At 49.1% G+C, this 20738-nt stretch overlaps 1 protein-coding gene across 19 annotated transcripts in view; it reads left to right on the top strand.

The window, feature by feature from the left end:
• The window catches only part of AFDN (afadin, adherens junction formation factor), a 143089-nt gene that overhangs the window by 91400 nt on the left and 30951 nt on the right, over positions 1 to 20738 (top strand). For all 19 annotated transcript variants that reach the window (XM_045058364.1, XM_023254578.2, XM_023254581.2 and 16 more), the window contains 5 exons: positions 2731 to 2996; positions 4301 to 4444; positions 5942 to 6140; positions 9867 to 9970; positions 12279 to 12365. In XM_045058364.1, coding sequence (XP_044914299.1) covers positions 2731 to 2996; positions 4301 to 4444; positions 5942 to 6140; positions 9867 to 9970; positions 12279 to 12365 — 800 coding nt within the window. The remainder of the gene's footprint in view (positions 1 to 2730; positions 2997 to 4300; positions 4445 to 5941; positions 6141 to 9866; positions 9971 to 12278; positions 12366 to 20738) is intronic.

The following is a 20738-nucleotide window of genomic DNA, read 5'->3' on the forward strand; positions in this document are numbered from 1 at the left end:
TACTAGCAAACCAAATCCAACAACACATAAAAAGAATTATTCACCATGAGCAAGTGGGATTTATTCCTGGGCTGCAAGGCTGGTTTAATATCCACAAATCAATCAATGTGATACATCACATTAATAAAGGATAAGAACCACAGGATCCTCTTAATAGATACAGAGAAAGCATTTGACAAAATACAGCATTCTTTCTTGATAAAAAAACTATCAAAGGGATATAAGGAACACACCTCAAGATCATAAAGGCCTCATATGGAAGACCCACAGCTAATATCCTCATGGGGCAAAAACAGAGCTTTCCCCCTAAGGTCAGGAGCACAACAACAATGTCCACTCCCACCACAGTTATTCAGCACAGTGTTGGAAGTCCTTGCCTCAGCAAGCAGACAACAAAAAGAAAAGGGGTTCAAATTGGCAAGGAAGAAATCAAACTTACTCTTTGCAGAAGACATGATACTCTGTGAAAAACCCAAAGACTCCACCAAAAAACTGCTGGAACTGATACATGAATTCAGCAAAGTTGCAGTGTGTAATATCAGCATACAGAGATCTGTTGCATTTCTATCCACCAATGATGAAGCAGCAGAAAGAGAATCAAGGAATTGATCCCATTTACAATTGTATCAAAACCCATAAAATACCTAAGAATAAACTTAACCAAAGAGGTAAAAGATCTATGCACTGAAAACTACAGAGAGCTTATAAAAGAAATCGAGGACACAAATGGAAAAACATTCCATGCTCATGGATTGGAAGAACAAACGTTGTTAAAATGTTGATACTACCCAAAGCAATCTATATATTCAGTGCAATCCCTATCAAAATAACACAGCATTCTTCACAGAGCTAGAACAAACAATTCTAAAATTTGTATGAAACCAGAAAAGACCCCGAATAGTCAAAACCAAAGCTATAGGCATCACGGTTCCAGACTTCAACCTGTATTACAAAGCTTTAATCATGAAGACAATGTGGTACTGGCACAAAAACAGACACACAGTTCAATGGAACAGAATAGAGAATCTAGAAATGGACCACAAACATATGGCCAGATAATCTTAAAGCAATAAAGAATATTCAGTGGAAAAAAAGACTTTCTTCAGCAAATGGTGTTGGGAAAACTGGACAGCAACCTGCGAAAGAATGAACCAGGACCACTGTCTTGCACCATACACAAAAGCTCAAAATGGGTGAAAGACCTAAAATTAAGACCAGAAACCATCAGAATCCTAGAGGAGAAAACAGGCAACAACCTCTTTGACCTCACCTGCAGGCAACTTACTTGACATGTGTCCAGAGACATGGGAAACAAAAGCAAAAGTGAACCATAGGGATGTCATCAAGAGAAAAAGCTTCTGCACCACAAAGGAAACAATCAACAAAACTAAAAGGTAGCCTACAGAATAGGAGAACATATTTGCAAATGACATATTGGATAAAAGGTTAGTATCCAAAATCTGTAAAGAACTTAAACTCAACACCGCCCCCCCCCAAAAAACTAATCAGTGAAGAAATGGGCAAAAGACATGAACAGACACTTTTCCAAAGAAGACCTCCAGGTGGCTAACAGACACATGAAAACATGTTCAACCTCACTCATCATCAGGGAAATACAAACCAAAACCACAGTGAGATACCACCTCACACCTGTCAGAATGGCTAATATTAACAACTCAGGCAACAACAGATGCTGGCAAAGATGTGGAGAAAGGGGAACCCTTTTGCACTGTTGGTGGGAATGCACACTGGTGTGGCACTCTGGAAAACAGTGTGGAGCTTCCTCGAAAAATTAAAAACAGAACTACCCTATAACCCAGCAATTGTACTACTAGGTATTTATCCAAAGGACACAAAAATGCTGATTCGAAGGGGCCCATGCACCCCAGTGTTTATAGCAGTGCTATCAACAATAAAGTATGGAAAGAGCCTAAATTTCCATCAACTGAGGAATGGATAAAGATGATGTGGTATCTCGGGGCGCCTGGGTGGCTCAGTCGGTTAAGCGGCCGACTTCGGCTCAGGTCGTGATCTCGTGGTCCGTGAGTTCGAGCCCTGCATCGGGCTCTGTGCTGACAGCTCAGAGCCTGGAGCCTGTTTCAGATTCTGTGTCTCCCTCTCTCTGACCCCCCCCCCTCCCCCCAGTTCATGCTCTGTCCCTGTCTCAAAAATAAATAAACGTTAAAAAAAAATAAATTAAAAAAATGATGTGGTATCTGTATACAATGGAATATTACTCAGTGATGAGAAAGAATGATGTCTTGCTACTTGCAACAATGTGGATGGAACTAGAGTGTATTATGCTACACAGAATAAGTCAGTGAAAGACGAATATGATTTCCCTCGTGGAATTTAAGAAACACAACAGATGAACATAGGGGAAGGGAAGGCAAAATAAGATACAACCAGAGAAGGAGACAAATTAGACTCTTAAACACAGAACAGACTGAGGGTTGCTGTAGTGGAGGTGGGTGGGCGAGATGGGCTAGATGGGTGATGGGCATCGAGGAGGGCACTTGTTGGCATGAGCACGGGGTGTTATATGTGACTGTTTTTCAAAAAGTCTCTTAGGGTGAACTTTAGTTAACACCTGTGTGGGTGTGACTCCTTCCTGTTTGAATAGATTAGTATCTTCAACATGACTAAATTGGTATTATTACCATACTCGCTGTCTTCTCAAGTGCACCATTGATTCACAGACTCGTCTTTTCATCCCGTATCTCTGCACAGATGACGTCTTGCACACGCTCACGGGAGCGATGGCGCTGCTGAGGCGCTGCAGGGTCAATGCTGCTCTGACCATCCAGCTTTTCTCTCAGCTCTTCCACTTCATCAACATGTGGCTCTTCAACAGATTGGTGACCGACCCCGAGTCGGGACTGTGCTCTCACTATTGGGGGGCAATCATCCGCCAGCAGCTGGGGCACGTGGAAGCCTGGGCAGAGAAGCAGGGATTAGAGCTGGCAGCCGACTGTCACCTGAGCCGGATAGTGCAGGTGGGCTGAATCGAGTCTCCTCGCGCAGGTTCATGGACGTCGTTACGAGCGTCTCTCATTCAGTGCGGGGTGAGAACTTGGGTTCGGCACGGCCTCCATAGCCCCCGTTGGGGTTTTGCACGTGCTGTACTGGTGTGTCTGGGTCGCTGTAACAGGGTACCCCAAGCTCGGTGCTTAGACCACAGACACGGTCTCACGGTTGCTGAGGCCAGAAGTCCCAAGACCAAGGTGTCGGCAAGGTGGTGGTTCTCTGCCTTCATCTTCAGGGTGTTTTCCCTCTGTGCGTGTGTGTCTCAGATGTGCACTGTTTGTAAGGACACCAGTCGCGTTAGACCTGCCGCCCTCACTTCCTTCCACCGTGACCCCGTCTCCAAGTAAGGCCCCATTCTGACGTAACAGGGTGAGGACTGCGGCATCTGAACTTTAGAGGCCACAGTTCAGCCCATAACAGGTTGTAACCAGTAGCATAGATGTCGTTCAGAGGTTCTTTTTACTGAGACCAGTAGGTGTATTTCATAAAAGTCCTTCCTGAAAGGTGGATTCCAGCCAAAAACTGGGTAATAATTTGCTCTTCGTCACGTGGAGCCGGGAGAGCACAAAGCAAAAGCCCATAGTAGACGTACGGAAGATAAAGAGAAGGGTCTGAGCGTAGCGCTTGGCAGTCCCCACCTCCCAAAGGACAGGAGCACGAGGAGGAGAAGGGGACCAAGGCGCACACGACAGTGCGGGCCCGACTCGTTCTCCAGGAGCCCTTGCACGGCCAACGACCGGAAACCACAGCTCCACAATCGAGGGAACGAGGATCCACAACCTCAAACCCAAGACTTTTATTATCACAGAGTATAATTCTGTATTTTTTCTCAATTTCTGAATCTCTTTTAAGGTAATTTAGTACCATAGGAGGCTGCTACCCTCCTCGCATGGCGGGAGCTGCTTGTGGGAAAGGTCATTACAGGGAAACTTCATTCAGACCCCAGTAATTGGTCATCGGACTAGTTACGTAAACTTTTAAGCTTCTCAGAATTTTTTAAAAGTTTTGTGAACATAAAGAATTGAATGTCATTTACGTTTCTGTATTTTAGTAAAATATAAATGTATATATGTTTAGTAAAATTACGAGGCTATCTAAACCCTTGCTCAACCACGTTTTTCAGCTCAGTTCAATGTCAATAGAAGTGTGTTTACTGAAAAAGATTCCGCGTTTCAAAATGAAATTAGCAAGTTCTTACTGTTTTAAGCATTACGTACAGGGGAACGGTTGTGAACTATTCCTGAATCGTATCTCCTGTTTCTCTTCCAACCAGGCGACCACTTTGCTCACCATGGACAAATACGCTCCTGAGGACACCCCAAATATCAACAGCACCTGCTTTAAGTTAAATTCGCTGCAGCTGCAGGCCTTGCTACAGAATTACCACTGTGCGCCCGACGAGCCCTTTGTCCCCACGGTGAGTGAGGCGCCATGCTAGCCGCACGGCACGACACACGTTCGCGTAGGGAAATTCCAGTTAGGGGGCTTTTAACGGCTATCTTTTTTCTTTAACAAATAAGCTAATATGCTTGATCATCTCATAAGATCATTTTTGTTGGTGTAGCTGCTAGGGTTTAGTACAAGAAGTAGAAACTAGGGACGCCTTGCTGGCTCAGCCGGTTAAGTGTTCCTCTGGATTTCGGCTCAGGTCATGATCTCACGGTTGGTGGGTTCGAGCCCTGTGTTGGGCTCTGCACTGACAGTGTGGAGCCTGCTTGGGATTCTCTCTCTCCCTCTCCCTCTCTCCCCCTCCCTCTCTGCAACTGCCCCACTCGCTCTTGCTTTCAAAATAAATAAAATAAATGTTAAAAAAACAAAATAGAAACTCCACGAGCATTTAAAGTAGGGAGGGATTTAATTCAGGGAATTAGGTTCTTGGAAAGACGTTGAAAGGACAGAGGAGAGGGAGGTGAGATGTCACCCTGGCTCACGGGCTCACCACTGTGACCTCTGAGGCTCAGAGGCCCCCAGGCCTCTGCCACGGGCGCGAAGCCCCACGATACATCCCCCCACGGGCTGCCAACAGCAAGCGGCCCAGGGGCCTCCCCGACCTGTGTGGAGGTCGGCTGGTAAGAACCCCGTTTTGGCATCTGTGCCTCTTGGTAGAAGCCTGGCCCCTGGTGTGCACCACGGCCCTGTTTATAGAGAGAGGAAGACGGCAGGTGCTGTGGTCACAGCTGAACCCCGTCTGCTCGCCGCAGGCCTCCTGAGAGGGGCAGTTCTTGGCGGGGGGGGGGGGGGGACGTGTCCACCTGTGGGACTGGGTTGATGCCAAGGAAGGACTCGAACAGAGTAGCCCAGGGTGGGAAACCCACAGGTGCCGGCCAACACACGGCACGTGGGAGCACGGTGCAGCCACCCCGTTCACAGGGGACAAGTGGCTGTGGATACAGTGCGCCACCACCTGTCCGGGTTCCAGAGAAGACAGGTGTGTCTGTGGCGGCACGGGCCCGGGAGGCTGATCCTGGGTGCGGGGGAGCTTCTACAGGGAGGCCTCCGCTCCATGAGCCGGTGCCCTTGTCCACGGAGCTGCCTAGTGAGGGGCTGGGACCTTCCCTCTGTCAGCTGCGAGTGCGTGGTTTTATCCTGTTCACACTCACCCTTGTGTGAGCCTTTCCTGTCATTAAACGTTCTGAAAAAATTGGTCTATTAGCAAGTGGATGTGAAAAAATTGCAAGGAGAAGACGATTACCCTTGAAAAGGGGAACAAACATTTTCTGTTTACGTGTTAAAAGCGCGTACCCCGTCAACGTTCCATTGCTCTGCGAACTGGCGGTGTGCAAATCGATACGTTCACCCTCCCTCCGCAGCCCTGCCAGAGCGTGTAGCCGCGCGAACGACAGAACTTCTTCGAACGGTTAGCCCGCTGCACCCGTGGCGTGTCTTCTTAACCCGTGCCTTCCTTTCCCCCCAGGACCTGATAGAGAATGTCGTGGCCGTGGCCGAAAACACGGCCGACGAGCTGGCACGCAGTGATGGGCGGGAGGTGCAGCTGGAAGAGGACCCTGATCTGCAGCTGCCTTTTCTTTTGCCGGAAGACGGCTATTCTTGTGACGTCGTCAGGAACGTTCCAAACGGTTTACAAGAATTTCTGGACCCTCTGTGCCAGAGAGGTGAGTCGCCTTTGCTGCGCCTGCGGTCTGCACCGCGGCCCGGGTCCAAGTGAGAACTGGTCGTGCCGCGTCCTCACGTGCAGTCCCCCACATCGTGCACCCACCCCGTGCTTTCCGAGAAGGCTGTGTTCTGGGGCTCGGGAGTGAGCGCTCCACGGCGACAAGGGGTCAGAAACGTGTAGCCAGCAAGGGCACTTGCTGTGCACGCTCGGTGTCACGGCCACACGTCTGCTGGGCTGGTAGGAAGGGCCTTTGGTTGCTCCTCCCTTGGTTTCTTGTGGGCCTGGAACGGAATCGTCCCAGGGGGGTGACGCGGCAGACGTGTCGGGGCGGCACCGGGTCTGGAATCGGACGGTCTGAGGCGTGACCTCAACCTCGTCACCTGTGACTTCCCCTCTGTGAAACAGCCACATGGATGGCGTGCCCCTCGCGGGATTGTCGTGAGGACCGAGCAGGCGCTCAGTGGCAGAGTGAGCCTCCGATGTGGCCGCTGCCGTCGCCGTGCCCAGTGCCCGCGGGGACCTGCCACGTGCTTGTTGGCCAGGCTCCAGCCTGTCTCGTCTCCGGGCAGCATGTGTCCCTGGTTTGATCCTGTGCCTTTTTACGTATTGTTGGTGCATGTGGATAAAAATGCCACACTTAGACCTGAAGCACGAACTTTTAAATTAGGCCAAGTTGCAGTCCCAGTCTGCTGCCTTATTTTGTACCGCAGAGCTCAGATGAGTAGAAAGATAGATTCAAAATTCAGAGTTTGTTTAAACAAAAACACTAATAGCAAAGTTAAGGTTTTACGTCCATCCGTATATAAATGTAGCGTGATTTGTAATCTCACCGAATATTCCACTTGCTACAATACATAGATTCTCATTTTTTAAAAATCTTGACGGTTTAAAATTTTTTCACTTCACAAAGGCTGCTGCTTGTAATGGAAGGGGTATATGCTTCTACATCCCCCAGCAAATGTGGCTGGAGCCCCCCCCTCCCCCCCAGGGATGGTGACCGTGGGCTCGGGGAGGCAGAGGCGAGGCGGCCTGTGCCGCTTGAAGGAACCTCGTGGGAAGGATGAAGGGGCAGGCACGGAGCCTGTGTGAGCAGGGAAGAAGGGGGTCCGGGCCGCAGCATGCGTCTAAGTAACCACACGCGAAGTAACCGCTTGAGCTAAAGCCGACCCGAGCATGCGTCTAAGAAAGCTGCGGTCGAGATTGGGACTCTCGGGGCCACGGCTCCTGTCGGGGGACCCCACGTCCCGGCAGACTGGGGCTGAGCTGGTCTCTGGCACCACACCCATCAGCCGTGTTTCCTCAGCACCTCACACACCCGGGGAGGTGATGACGGGTGCCTTCCCAGACCTCCTCCTCCCTGCGGCCCTCCGCGGCCGGCCGGCCCGTCAGCGCTGGGCTTGCTGGCTCTCCTGCCCCCAGCTCGGCCCCGCCACCTCCAGGATCAAGCACACCAGTGGCCAAGCGTGATAAGCCACCTCCGCGTGGTCTTAGTTCTCGACCTCGTTGTCAGCGTTGAACCGCGTGTCGTACGGCCCCGCGGACGCCCCTGAGCCTTGCTCCCTGCTGCTGCTGCTGCTGCTCGTTACTTTAAATCCGCATCAGGCAACCCTTTGTCAAGAAAACTCAGCCTCCTCCTTGCACTGAAGCCACTTTGCCACAAGGGCTTCTGTGTTCTCTTGGTTAGGGTTCTTGTGAGACCGCTCGAAGCGCGTGAATACGTCCGTCCAGGGTCAGGCTCCGCGTACCCCTCGGCACCTAGCGGCGGGCTGCTGGGCGCCCAGGGCTCAACAGGCCCCGCTTCTCATTAATTCCTTGAGAACGAGCACGAGGGAAGACTAATTTACTAGCATTCTTCGGATGCGTACGTGTAATTTGTGGTGTGTGCACGGCTGTCAGTGTTGGGGTACGTGCCCTAGAGAGGTTTGCCAAGCTGGGAAGACTCCGGTCTTGCCTTGATGGTGAAGTGCACCTCGTGCCTTCCCCTGAGGCTCCCTTGCGTGATTGATTTCAGGACATAGGTGATATTTCATCATGGTCTTGGCATCCCCACATCATTTCGTACGTGTTAGATGGTAACACAGCCTATTACACAGATGCCTTTAAAAGACTTACAAAGAACTGGGTGTTTTCTTTTATGACATCAGTGTTTTTGATTCTTCAAGCTTAATTCTTTGTAAGCCAAATAAAGAACTACTGTGCCCTCCCAGTGTATATTCCTTTTGTTTTGTCGAATCCTGCAGTTCTGTGAGGGAAGGCTGTAAAACCAGCTCGGACTCACACCTGACCTGAGATGCGTTCCTTAAGCTGAGGCAGCAGAAACTGTCTGCTTGACGTATGACCCAGCCTTGTTGTGGAGCCCTGGTGTTTGAAAAAATAAGAAAATGATGAAAACTGTTAATTTCAAAAGTGTGCTAATCGATTACACGAGTATTTCAATTCCCTAAAGCCGGAGAGAGAGAAGTTGCAGGTTTTATTTGAATGAAACTGGATTGAAACAGTGATTTAACAACAAAAGACTATATACGTTTATATCTTTATCTTAGCCAAGTAATTGTGACGTCTCCTTTTCCCTTTACCGCAAAAAAATGTCCTAAGTGCCCCCAGATAGCCATACTTTCCTTACTGGTGGAATCCTAGTGTGGGAGAGGGCCCGCCAGCACCTACTGGGACTCTACCCAGTCCTGGGTCCTCAGGGCGCTCTGGGGCCGGGAGGGCCGCTGAAGAGCACACGTTTTGGGGGGGGGGGTGCTCTTCAGAGCTGCTAACTGCTGATAATAATGAGACTGCCGTGCAGAGAATTTAAGAACTGTGCAAGGCCTGTGTGATACGACTTTGTCAAGAAATTTCTGGGAAACACAGAATAAGATCTCAATGAAGAATGACATAAATTGAAAGGCTTACTTTTGTAAAGATACCGTTTGTTCATGATGGGAATACCAAAGATTTTCCTTAAAACATTACAAAATGATTCTAAGATTTATTTGTAAGAGCTTTAGGTAACTAGTAAGGAAATTGGGACAAAGGGTAATGAATGAGTAGGGGCCCATCCTCCTGCAGAACCACCACACAGGTCACATGACACCCTGGCCATCACCATACCGCCTGACTACAGGCAAACACCTGCATTAGCATTGTCCCTGGTCCCGCTGTGCAGGGCATCGCCCACACACAGGAGCACACACAGGTCAGCAAGGAAGGAGGGACAGCATAATTCAGTCATTTCTCCAAGAAGTAAGGAGAAAAGTTCTTTGGAAATAAATGGGGGGGGGGGCAGGAGGGGAGACCAGTTTCACTTTTCGTCTTGATGTTGATCCGTTAGACCCAAAAATAATGATTTTAACTATCTGATAAGACCATTTTGAGAGGGAATAAAGGTGTAGAGTAAGAAAAGTAAATGCTGTTACTAGATACTAAGTATTTGATGCTTAATGTTGCTTCCCTTCTTGATGATTGTTTTTGTTTTTTCTTTAATTTTTTTTTAATGTTTATTTTTGAGAGCGAGCAGGGGAGGGGCAGAGAGAGAGGGTGAGACACAGAATCTGAAGCAGGTTCCAGACTCTGAGCTGTGAGCACAGAGCCCAACGCGGGGCTCGAACTTACAGATCACGAGATCATGACCTGAGCTGAAGTTGGACTTAACCAACTGAGCCACCCAGGTGCCCCTCGAAGATTGTTTTGACATGCTTTACTTTTCAGTTATATAATTTGCTTGTTTTCTCCTTAGGGTTTTGCAGGTTAATTCCTCATGCACGTTCACCAGGTACTTGGACGATATATTTTGAAGGTGCAGATTATGAGAGCCATCTTCTGCGTGAGAACACAGAGCTGGCAAGTATTGTGAAGGGTGATTGATCGGCGGGATAGAGACCGACGTGTATTCCTTATGATTCGAAAATGGAATGCATACCCGTTCCTTGATTGTAGAGAGTGTTGTTGTGATAAAAAAAATTTTTTTAATCATTTTTTTTTAAGATTTTATTTTTAAGTACTCTCTACACCCAATGTGGAGCTTGAACTCACCACCCCAAGATCAAGAGTCACACGTTCCACCAACTGAGCCAGTCAGGGGGCCCTAAAAAACACCTTTAAGTACCAATTTTATTTAAAAATCTGAAACTATGATTTATGTATATTTTTCCCATGCCATGTTTATACACTTTTTTCCATAAACAAATGATACTTTTAAAATTAAAAAATATTTCTGCTCACAGCTATACCAGTCTTATTGTTAATACGTGTTTTTAAACACATATTAATACAATAGCCTTAATGAATTTTATTAGGGAATATTTTTCTTTGGTAGAAATATTTTCTCCTTATAGTTGGTTCTACCCTGTATTAAGTTTGTATCACATCACTTAACATTTTGTATCTTTTGAAAGAGTAGTCAATCCCCATATTTGTTAGCTTCATACATTTTATGGAAGATTCTCCTTTGCTCCCTACGAGGAGTTTTAGACAACAAAGAATGTTTTTCCATGCCTGAGAACGTGACATGTACTGACATGTCTTTCATTAACATACGAGTGCAGAAAAAATAGAAACAAATGAAATCTTTCCTCCTTGAACTTTTGTTGAGTTGCTCCGTTTAAATATCTTGCTATAATTGCCATTTTCATCTTTTAAACCACTTCAGGGTTCAAAGGAACAACAAACGTAACCATACTCTGTCAAGATTCCTGTGGGTAGGGCGCGAGTACATTACCTGTGATGAGATGTGGCCATTTATTCACTGCCCGCCTGTCCCCAGAAGGCATGGGGTGGGCCCTGTGTGCCCGAGCCAAGATTTAGAGATTCTGCCGTGCGAAAACAGCCACGGGACTTCATTATACTATCCCAGTTATTAATCAGTAGTCAGTCCAAACGTTTTGCCCATTTTATATATAATTTCTAAGAAAACATAGATTTCTGTAAGGTGGTAATACTTAACGTAAGATAGCGTTTTATGTATTTTGTGTATTGAATTCAAAGGGACTTTTTATCATGGCATAGTAGCCTACTTCAGATTTGAGTGCGTATGTCCAGCACCTGACTTAGTTGATAGTCGCCCGGTTAGGCCAGATAGTCGCCCGGATAGGCACTAACTGCTGGCACCACGCACGTGCTTCTCATACTCGCGTCCACCCTGCTAGCTGGTGGCCGAGTCCCACGCAACAGCAGTTACAGTTCCCAGATTTTACAGGAAAGAAGTACCTTGGTAGATGAGATCAGGGATTCCTCATCTTTCTAGTTTGTTCCAAGACCCCTCGGGAGATTCCAGGTCTTAATCTAAAAAAAAAAATTGTAACGTCACCCATTGTTTATTTTCCTTAAACTACTCTCTCTCACTGACCTTGGTCCTAAATTAGAAGCCATATGTAATTACCACTTGTTGGCAGTGTGCCTTTGTACTTAGTGCTCTTAATTGATTAAATTCTCCCTTAGTGTGTATGCGCTGGTGATTTTCTTCTTCAGCTCTGTTTATCCTCCGTGCGAGGTGCGACTTGTGTATGACGTAACTGCAGTGGGTAATTCCCCGTTCTCCTTCAGTTACGGATCTTGAAATGATCCGCGTGTCTCACCGAGCCGCGACTTAGCTCCTTCGGGTCTGTTACCCAACGTAGTGACCCAGCACTGTGGGCACTGCCGCGGCATTGTGTGGTGGTTGTGTGTTTGCTAAGATAAAATGACAGCCGTATCTTCCCGAGAGACGGGGACGCTTGGTGGCAGCGGTTGTTTGCTGACCTCCCCATAGATGGTGTAAAAGGAGTCTAAATTGCTTCTTTAAAAAACACCTAGTAGTTTACTTTGCAAGGTAATAAAGTGAAAACTTGGTATTGTCTCTATGGTTGCGTTTTTCTAATCTGGTAGTGATGGAAGTTTAGTTTTGTTGGAGAAATTAGGCTCTCGAAACACGTTTAAGTAGCATGTGTGACTAGATTCATCTTCAAGGTATTGACACGAATATGGACACTTATTGTACTGGCTTCACGCACGAAGGGTATCTGTACCCCTTGACTGGTCTTCTTCCCGTTCCCTGCCCCCTGCCTCTGTCCTGTGCGCCCTGGTGCGTAGGATCACTGCGTAGGTCAGGAGGTGGCGAGTCTAGAAACGCTTCGTTTCAGCCGTAAGACACACCTTTGTTTTTATTCTTCAGGCTCAGCCTCTGCGGAAAGAACCTGAAATAATCACTGTGACTCTCAAAAAGCAAAACGGAATGGGCCTCAGCATTGTCGCAGCAAAGGTAGGACGGAGTTGGCACCGTGCAAGTTGGCACACCACATTCCTGAGACCTTGAATCAGCTGTTGGCCACGGTGGGACGCGGGGGCGTCGTTCCCCGCCCGTGGGCCGGGTGCGTGTACGGTCCTGTTTCTGGGCTGTTTCTGCGGCCAGGACCGCCGTGCTCAGGCTCCTTTAACCGAGGGCTGGCCTGCTCTCAGTTTAAGCCGGGGCTGGAGGGCGTGCGACCTCGACGCGGGGCGGCCGGTGCTCCCAAGGAGCAGACTGAGTCAAGACGTGACGTGCCGCGACAGGCAAGAGAGCCCCGGTGTGGGAGGAGGGGGATTCCTGGGTTTGAAATAGGAGATGGGTCTCGCACATGGTCAGAGCGGGGCGAGAGGCACATGAGAGACTTCTGGTTCCCGTGTCCAGGTGCCCTCTTATGGGGCGGGTGGGAAGGGGTGGGGGGCGTCCTCAGCCCGGGCTGCGCGTCGTTCCGGCAGGTGCAGCTGCCCGCGTGGGGCATCAGGAGGGAAGCCTTCCCGCCGCATAGCGAGTACCGGGAAGGGAGGAGTAGGGGACGCACTGGGAACAGGCAGGGACGGAGCAAACCGGGCCTGGGGGCTGGGGACCTGCCCCCACACTGCCAGGGAGAGCCCCGTGCTTTGGGAGTCAGGGAGTCGAGATTCTTGATTGACGAGCGAGGTCTCCGCACTGTGTCTTGTCCCCAATGAGATGAAAGGGACGTGACGGAGCTGGCGTCTCAGGATGCCGTGTCGCGCAGGGCTGTGGTGTAAGGACCGATAGGGGAACGGGGGGCCACGGGGGGATTCCAGCTGGCAGTCAGCCGGCCGAGGCGAGCACCTGCCCGCTGGGCGTGCATGGAAGGTGCTGTGTGGGGCACAGCAGTCTGGTTCCGAAGCACCGGCTTACATGGGGTCACCCTTAGATGTGGACTGTTTTGTCTTTGCTGCCCAACTGAATCAGATGCCCATTTTGAGGGAAAAAAAGTGTTAGGATAAAAAATTACCTTGCAGCAATCAGATACACCGGAAACCTTTAACTTTTATATTTTCTGGGGTGTGTATAAATCCTCTTTCAAATATTCCTCTTGGGATTTGAAACACTCATTTGTGGGGTGATAGGAGCTACCATTTATCAGCGACTCCATCTTTTCCGGCTTAAAAAATTATCTTCCAGTACAGAACTACCTGTTTGCTGAAGATTTAAGTCTGTCTGACGTGTAAGTGGCTTTGATCCTCTCTCTCTGGCACCCTGCCATGTGGACAGGACGGGCATCATCTACACAGGGAGGCCGCCTCGGGCACCCCCGGCCCTCTCCCTGGCTGGCCCCCAGCCCCCGTTCTTGCGTGGTTAGGACAGGGAGACACATCGAAGCCCCAGTCGTGCCTCTCGTCGCTTACCTGCACCTGCGGGTGAGGGGACGGGGAGAGGGTGCCGGCGCCCTGGTTCTCCCCTAAGGAGTGGTTCCTGCTCAGGGTCAGACGGCAGGCAGTGAGGACGGTCTTCTCAATGTCAGGAGGAGCCCTTTAATAGACCGGGGCGGCAAAAGGACTGAACCACAGTGAGGCACTGGGGGCACGGGTGAGGCCCCGTGAGGAGGTCTCTGCGCGGAGCTGCCGAGCCGGGACCAGTGCCGACGGCTGCTTGCACCCGGCCCGCGCCCACTGTCGTGGCTGCTGGCCACACAGCTGCACTCGTGTCTTCTTGGTGGCCCCCTGCACTTGGCCGCCTCTGCCGAGCGCCTGTGCGTTCTGTGTGTGTTCACGTTCATGCGAGGAAGCACGGCAAAACGCTGTTCTCTCCGCGTAGTCAGTACAAAGTGCTTTTGCTGTAAAAATAGAAACGACTCTGGAATCCTTGATGTTACAAAAGCATTTGTGGTAAGAAACCAGCGTAGCACAGTGACTGAGTCCCATTAGCCTCACGTAGTTTGGAATATGCAGGACTTAGCTTTGGGGTAGGTAAGTAGTAATCTTAAGATGAGGTCTTTTGTTATTTTCGCCAGTATTGGAAGAAGCTTCGTAAGAAAGCGGTAGTTAGTTGTTAGGGTAACATTTGTTCCAAGAGAGAATGTCGAATGCCTCTTGTGTGAAAACAGAGTGTAATTTTCACGTTTTCATCTTTAGAACTCTAGGTTTTTGTTGTTGGTATTTTCTGTACTAAGACGTTTAAAAAAGAGAGATTTGTAGATGGAAAATACCAGTGTTAGTATTTCTAACTGGGACATAGGATTCTAGAATTGGGGCTTCTTGGGGAATAGGAAGAACACAGAAGCTAGGTGGAAATCAAAGATCAACCTTTTTACCACCCACAGCCAGCAAGGAGAGCGTGGCCGGGGCCACATCTGTAGCAGACCGGCTGATACCCGGTTTCTGAAATAAACCTACTCTCTTCCCCTTCCTCTCCCCCTGCCACAGCCACAGGCGTCCCCTCCTCTGGGAGCAGGGCCAGAAAGCAGAGCGCCTCACTCGGCAGGCGGTGGGGGTGGGGGGTCCTTTCCAAAACTGGGAAGGTGGCATTCTCTCCAGCATTCCTAGCATTTCAACACTCTTCTTGTTTCTGGTCTTTTTAAATACTTTCCACAGTGAAAGTATAAATTTAGAACTAGAAGAAAAGTAATAGTTTCTCGAAAGGATTCCAGATTTAACGCTAAGGTGGTTTATCCATCAGATTATAAAATAGATTTAATAAAGGGGAGCGTGCTCCTGGCTCTATTTTCTTCTCCCACCGAGCCTGTATCAGTGATCCCTCGATCACTTGAGGGATGAGGCAAAACAATACAAGTGAGCGGATGGCATCAGAGGTCGGTATTGATCCAAGGGTGCTTACGGACTGTCTAAACACCAGTGCAGAGTAGAGGTCGAGGACGGCCTCCCTGAGGAAGCGCCTACTGAGCTGCAGCCTCCAGGGTGAGCAGGTGCTGGTCAGGTGGGAGGCGGCGAGCGGAGGCGCGGCCGTGTGGCCGGGGCACAGTGAGGGGGGCACGCCTTCCGAGGTGGACCCGGGGCAGGGGAGGTGAGGCCGCTTCTTGCAGAGCAGAGTCGTCCCCCCGCGGGTGCTACGGCGTGTGGGCCGCGTGGCCTGTGCCGCAGCCGTGGAGGTCCTGTCAGGGCGGAAGAGCTGGCGTGGGGTGGTGGTCGGTGGGGGAGTGGGGCTGTGTCCCACTGACACTTAGAAAGCCCCCGAGGTCTTGATGGAGTTGTGTGTCTTGTCACAGGGAAAAGAAGTCGCCATTCGAAGGGGTTCGGAGAAAGGTGGAACGTGAACAGGGTACGGCTCTCTACGGAGCGCGGGTTCCAGGGGCCCAGAGGTGCCGCCGAAACAGCTAGGAGTAAGGAGTCTGTTACTGGTTTTCCAGAGGGGAGGTGGCAGCGGGGACGGCGGCCGGCCAGCCCGGGGCACGTGTTGGTGGGGAGCAGTGGGACGTTCACTAGACGGGGTCAGGCACTTGGTCTCGGTCAGTGCTAAAGGGATGGTGTCTCTAGTGCGTCACAGGTGCTAGGACTTGTTAAATGACAGCTGTCCCTGTGATTGATGCATCGGCTCTCGCGGGTGAAAGGGAGACGCCCTGGCCGCCCCGTGGCTCGCCCTCAGCCATTGAGCTGGGGGTGGGGGTGTGGGGAGAGAGCCAGGTGTTCGGCCCCGAAGGTGGTAGGTTAGAGGTCGGGGGTGCCCGTGAGGCTGGGCGAGTGAGCATACCGTGTAGCAGCTGGTCGCATGTGGGCGTAGGGGACACACCCGGAGCCAGAGAGCGATGTGGACGTCGGCTCGCAGACGCTCTAGAGGACGGAGCTCTGGGAGCCTGGTCAGCTGACTGGCCAGCGTGCCGCCGTAGGAGGCGGGAACGTGGCCTTGACGCCTGTTTGTCCCAGGAGATGGCAGCCTCGAGGATCCCAGGCACGCCCGATTGCCTGCTCCAGCTTCTTCGTAATGCCTTCACTTGGAAAGGAAGGCTCGGCAACAGAAATCACGAGTCATTGAGTTTACAGGCTTTGCTGAAGTGCCACGGTGCCGCTGACACATGGCACAGGTCTGCGTAAATTACAGCGGTCCAGCGGATCTGTTTTCGAGATTTCAGGAATGTATCTTAAGTGCAAGGCAGGCCAGCACCGAGCGAGAGGAGCCACGGGAGAGATCTGACCCAGTGCTGCCGTCTGTCATTTTGTTCTCTCGTTGCGGCTCTGCGTTCTGCACTCGAGGGCCTGTGGGCCCCCCCGGTTAGCTTTACCCCAGTAATTCTTACTTGTGTCTGTGTATTTTGTTTTCTCTGCAAGCTGTTGTGGTCTTTGTATCTGGCCCAGTCTTTTTTTGATTTTTTCCCTAATTAGCGTGTGGCTAGCTGCTGTGAGCCTGGACGATGTTTTGATGTTCAGCTCCCCGACGCCCCTTCCACATTGTGGTTCAGTTTTATGAAATCCAGATGATTGGGACAGTATGTGTGTGCAGTTTACTTCTTTCAAACGTTGCTTTTGGGGAAGTTTGGTGTGCTCCTTCTTACTCATCTGGGGGACAGCACGATGCTTCCTGTTTAATTTGGATTTTGTAAAATGCAAACAATCCCCTCTTTATTTTTCTAGCTCTTTTTAAAGTTTAATAAAGTACAAAGTGAACGAAAATCAGAGCTGACTGGTTACGTAAGAGTCTGAATGTGGCATTGGCTCCAGTCCGTGTTGATAAATGCCATACGGTGTCCTAACGTCCAGCTCAGAACTGTGCTGATCCGGGTCTCGAAAGACCAGCTGGGTTGGTTGCTGTTGAAAGCGGAGTGGAGCAGACGGTTGTGTCTTTCTTCTGTTGGAGAAGTTGCTGTAGTCCTGAGATCAGAATGTGGTTCTCTGTTGTCGGAAGAGCAGGATCGGTGGTGAGTTTCTCCAGGGTGCAGTTGTGGAATTGGATGTTCTTGTGCAAGGTCTTACCTGTGATGCTTCCAAGAATGCGTTTTCTTCCATTGTAACTTGTTTAAACCTGCCAATAATTAACTTGCTCGTGAGGCAACCAGTGAACGTAGCTTGTAATTACACACCCAGAGGTTTGTTGCTCTGTATTTTAATGTTGCAAATTCTTAAGGTTCATAGAAATACAAGGTTTCTATGTGCTTTTTATACCAGAAAAAAACCCATATAAATTTAATTCTGATTGTAATATGGTGAAAATTGCTTGAAATAATGGCAAGCTGCTGCTGTGTAATTTGCTGAGGACGTTACAAGAGGATCTACTGTGTAACTTCTTTTGGCCACAGTAGGTGGTTTTTACTGGAGGCTTTTTCTGAAACCCACGTTTGCTAAAAGTGAACATAAAAATGACAGTTTTAAAGGTACATAGGATATCTTATTTTATTTAAAAATGATTAATCGAATAGTGTTTTAAAGGTGTTGTATGCTTTTAGACGATATACCTACACACACGGATTTTAAGTTTTAAAATCTTATTTAATTAGCTTAAAACACAAAATTACTATGTCTTAAAGAAGAAGGTGAAAACAATGTTTATTAATATATCACCTCACTGTTAGAAGAATGAATTCTGCTATGAACTACAATTTAGTCCTTTGAAGAATTTGAGACCTTCATTCCTATGTTCTTTCATGTCCTTAGTGTGACCACGTGGGAGAGACTTAATCAAAGAAATGAAGTCAGGAATTTCTTGGTTCCTTGTTAAAGTCAGTCTCAAAGTATGCAGCGTGACTGCGGAGTTTCTTCCATGGAAATGCCAGAAATAATTTTCTGTTAAGTTACATGAAATGACCAGTGCCCTGCGTGGCTGCTGTTCATGAATTTGGAAGTAATATTTTATATTTTTGTTCTAAAAGCGAAAGAGTAAATCATGTACAAGAATACCTTTTTTACCTATTTTATAATAACGGTCTAAGTGCTCCTATCTTGGATCGACAGAATTAGTGGATTCTATTACAGCATTAACATAGTAGGAACACGAAATGTTAATACTCTAAAGCAGAACCGTTTCACATGGCAGGACACCGGGTGCGCAGGGCTGTGTGTGTGTGGCCCACAGGATGCAGAGCCGGGTGGGAGGAAGGTTCACACTGCCCCAGCCTCGCCCACGTGCTCTCAGCCAAGGCTTGGGAGTCCGGACGCCCCCCTGCACGAGGGGTATACAGACGCAAGGAGCTCGCCTACTGGCCTCACCGCTTTCGTCCCCAGGCCACCTGAAGGGCCTCGGGGGGAGCCCTGCGCCTTTGCCCTGGTGCACCCACGTACACACCACATTTTGCACAGTTTTTGGGGATCCAAGGACCTCGTGCAGCCCATCGGGAGGGCCCACCTAGGAATCTCCTGTTTAGTTCATTTCTTCATTTGGTAAAGAGGGAGAGAGTAGATGTGATATGTTCCTTTGGTCTTCTGTGCAGAGAGAGGGTAAGCAGCAAACACGCTGGGTCTGGAGCCTGGCGTGACAGACCAAGTGTAGACACGTCTTTGCTGCCAAACCTGGTGGGGAGCACCGAGCACCCAGCCACGTACTTGAGGCTGTGTCGGGCACGAGTTTTAAAACTGATCATTTCGGAATTAAGGTAATTCCCACCGAGAAGAGAGAACTTTGCAGTGTTTTTAAAACCCTAGTCTGAATTTTAATAGTTTATGAATCAGAACTCCTTGTCTGATGAGAAAAAAGCAGCTTCAGCCACTGAGAAAGGAGTGTGTGGGCAGAGCGTCCTACGGAACGTCCTAATGAGTTTTCAGGCCCTCTGGGCTCTTGGGGTCCTCTCGGCCCACTATTGTTCTAGAACCTTCAGCAGAGAGCCCAGACTGCGTCTCCATTTCTGGGAACAATAGGCTTGAGTCCACACCGGCATGCCTTCCTTCCTCTGCTGCAGCCTGGCTTTGTTTTGTTTTGTTTTGTTTTGTTTTGTTTTGTTTTGTTTTGTTTTGTTTTTGGATTGCGATGTGATGATGTTTTTATGCTGTTACTCATATCATACCCCCCACACGCTCGGGTTGCCACTGAGCGTTTGAGGCGTGGGCTCCTCCAACCGAGTTTCTGTGCCTGAGGTGAGAGGGCCTCACCCTGGGCCTTCCCGAAGGTGTGCTGGCCGGACCCACATCAGCCTCTTCCCTGCGGCCTCTTCTCTTCCGACACGTAAGCTGCTGACCCGTGGGCGCCCGTCCTGTCCGGTTCTGGGGGGGTCGTCGTTCCTGCCTCCGTCGTTCTCTTTGGGAGCCTTTTTGTTAGCTCCCTGCCGTTCCTCTTCTGCCCTTTTCCGCGAGTGAGTCCCAGGACACTCCTGTGTCGCCTCTCCTCCTTCCACCCTGCCCTCCTCTTCCTCGGGAGTCCCCCCTCCCTCTCCAGCCCCTTCCTTCCATTCTACAAGAAAAAGAGGCAGACTCGGGGTGCACCCGAAAAGCGTAGGTGCTCAGATCACACGGGAGTGAGGTCATCTCCGCTGCTTCTCCGAGGACGGGGCCTCTAGCTCTTTGCTGCTCTCGGGCATGACTCCGCGGGTGCACATTCAGTTACCTGTCTGCAGTGCCAGGTGGGGCTGCAGGGCAGAGGCCAGACGGAGCACCCAGGCGCTGTGCCGCCTCACTCCCTCCCGTGTCTCTGGAAGGGGAAATGTGCTTCTGAGAGCAACAGATTACTTCTCAGTACTTCCATTCATTCCAAAATTGGATCTCGTGGAATTCATAATTCCTGACGCCTTTGGAATAGATAACTGCTTTCCAGAAGACCCTTTTAAAAAAATTGTTTTTTAATGTTTATTTTTTAGAGAGACAGACAGAGTGTGAGTTGGGGAGGGGCAGAGAGAGAGGGAGACACAGAATCCGAAGCAGCTCTAAGTGTCAGCACAGGGCCCGATGCTGGGCTTGAACTCACGGACCGTGAGATCACGACCTGAGTCGAAGTCGGATGCTTAACTGACTGAACCACCCAGATGCCCCTGGCCTTTACATTTTAATGTTTGTGGTTATTCTTCCCATGGTTGGAAATCAGGATGTATAATGTTACCTATAATAGATTTGATATTGTAAAAATCTTATTTTTAGCCAGTTGTCTGCATAACTACAAATTTATTGCTAGTGCTTGTGGTTACTAATAATATATATGCCATAAAAAAATAGTTTTAGAGTAGTGTTGCCCAATAGAACATGTGAGCCACGTAGGTAATTTTAATTTTTTTTTTTTTTAACATGAAATTTATTGTCAATTTGGTTTCCATACAATACCCGGTGCTTATCCCGTCAGGTGCGCTCCTCAGTGGCCATCACCCTAATTTTAAATGTTCTATTAGCTACACTAAAAAAAAAAAAAAAAAAAAAAAAAAAAGCAACTGTGAAATTAATTTTAATGTGTTTTGTTTTACATAACATATCCAAAATGTTACGATTCCAACACGTAGTGAATAGAAGTCATTAATGA

Source organism: Felis catus, chromosome B2, assembly GCF_018350175.1.
Source record: "Felis catus isolate Fca126 chromosome B2, F.catus_Fca126_mat1.0, whole genome shotgun sequence".
Classification (NCBI taxonomy): Eukaryota; Metazoa; Chordata; class Mammalia; order Carnivora; family Felidae; genus Felis; species Felis catus.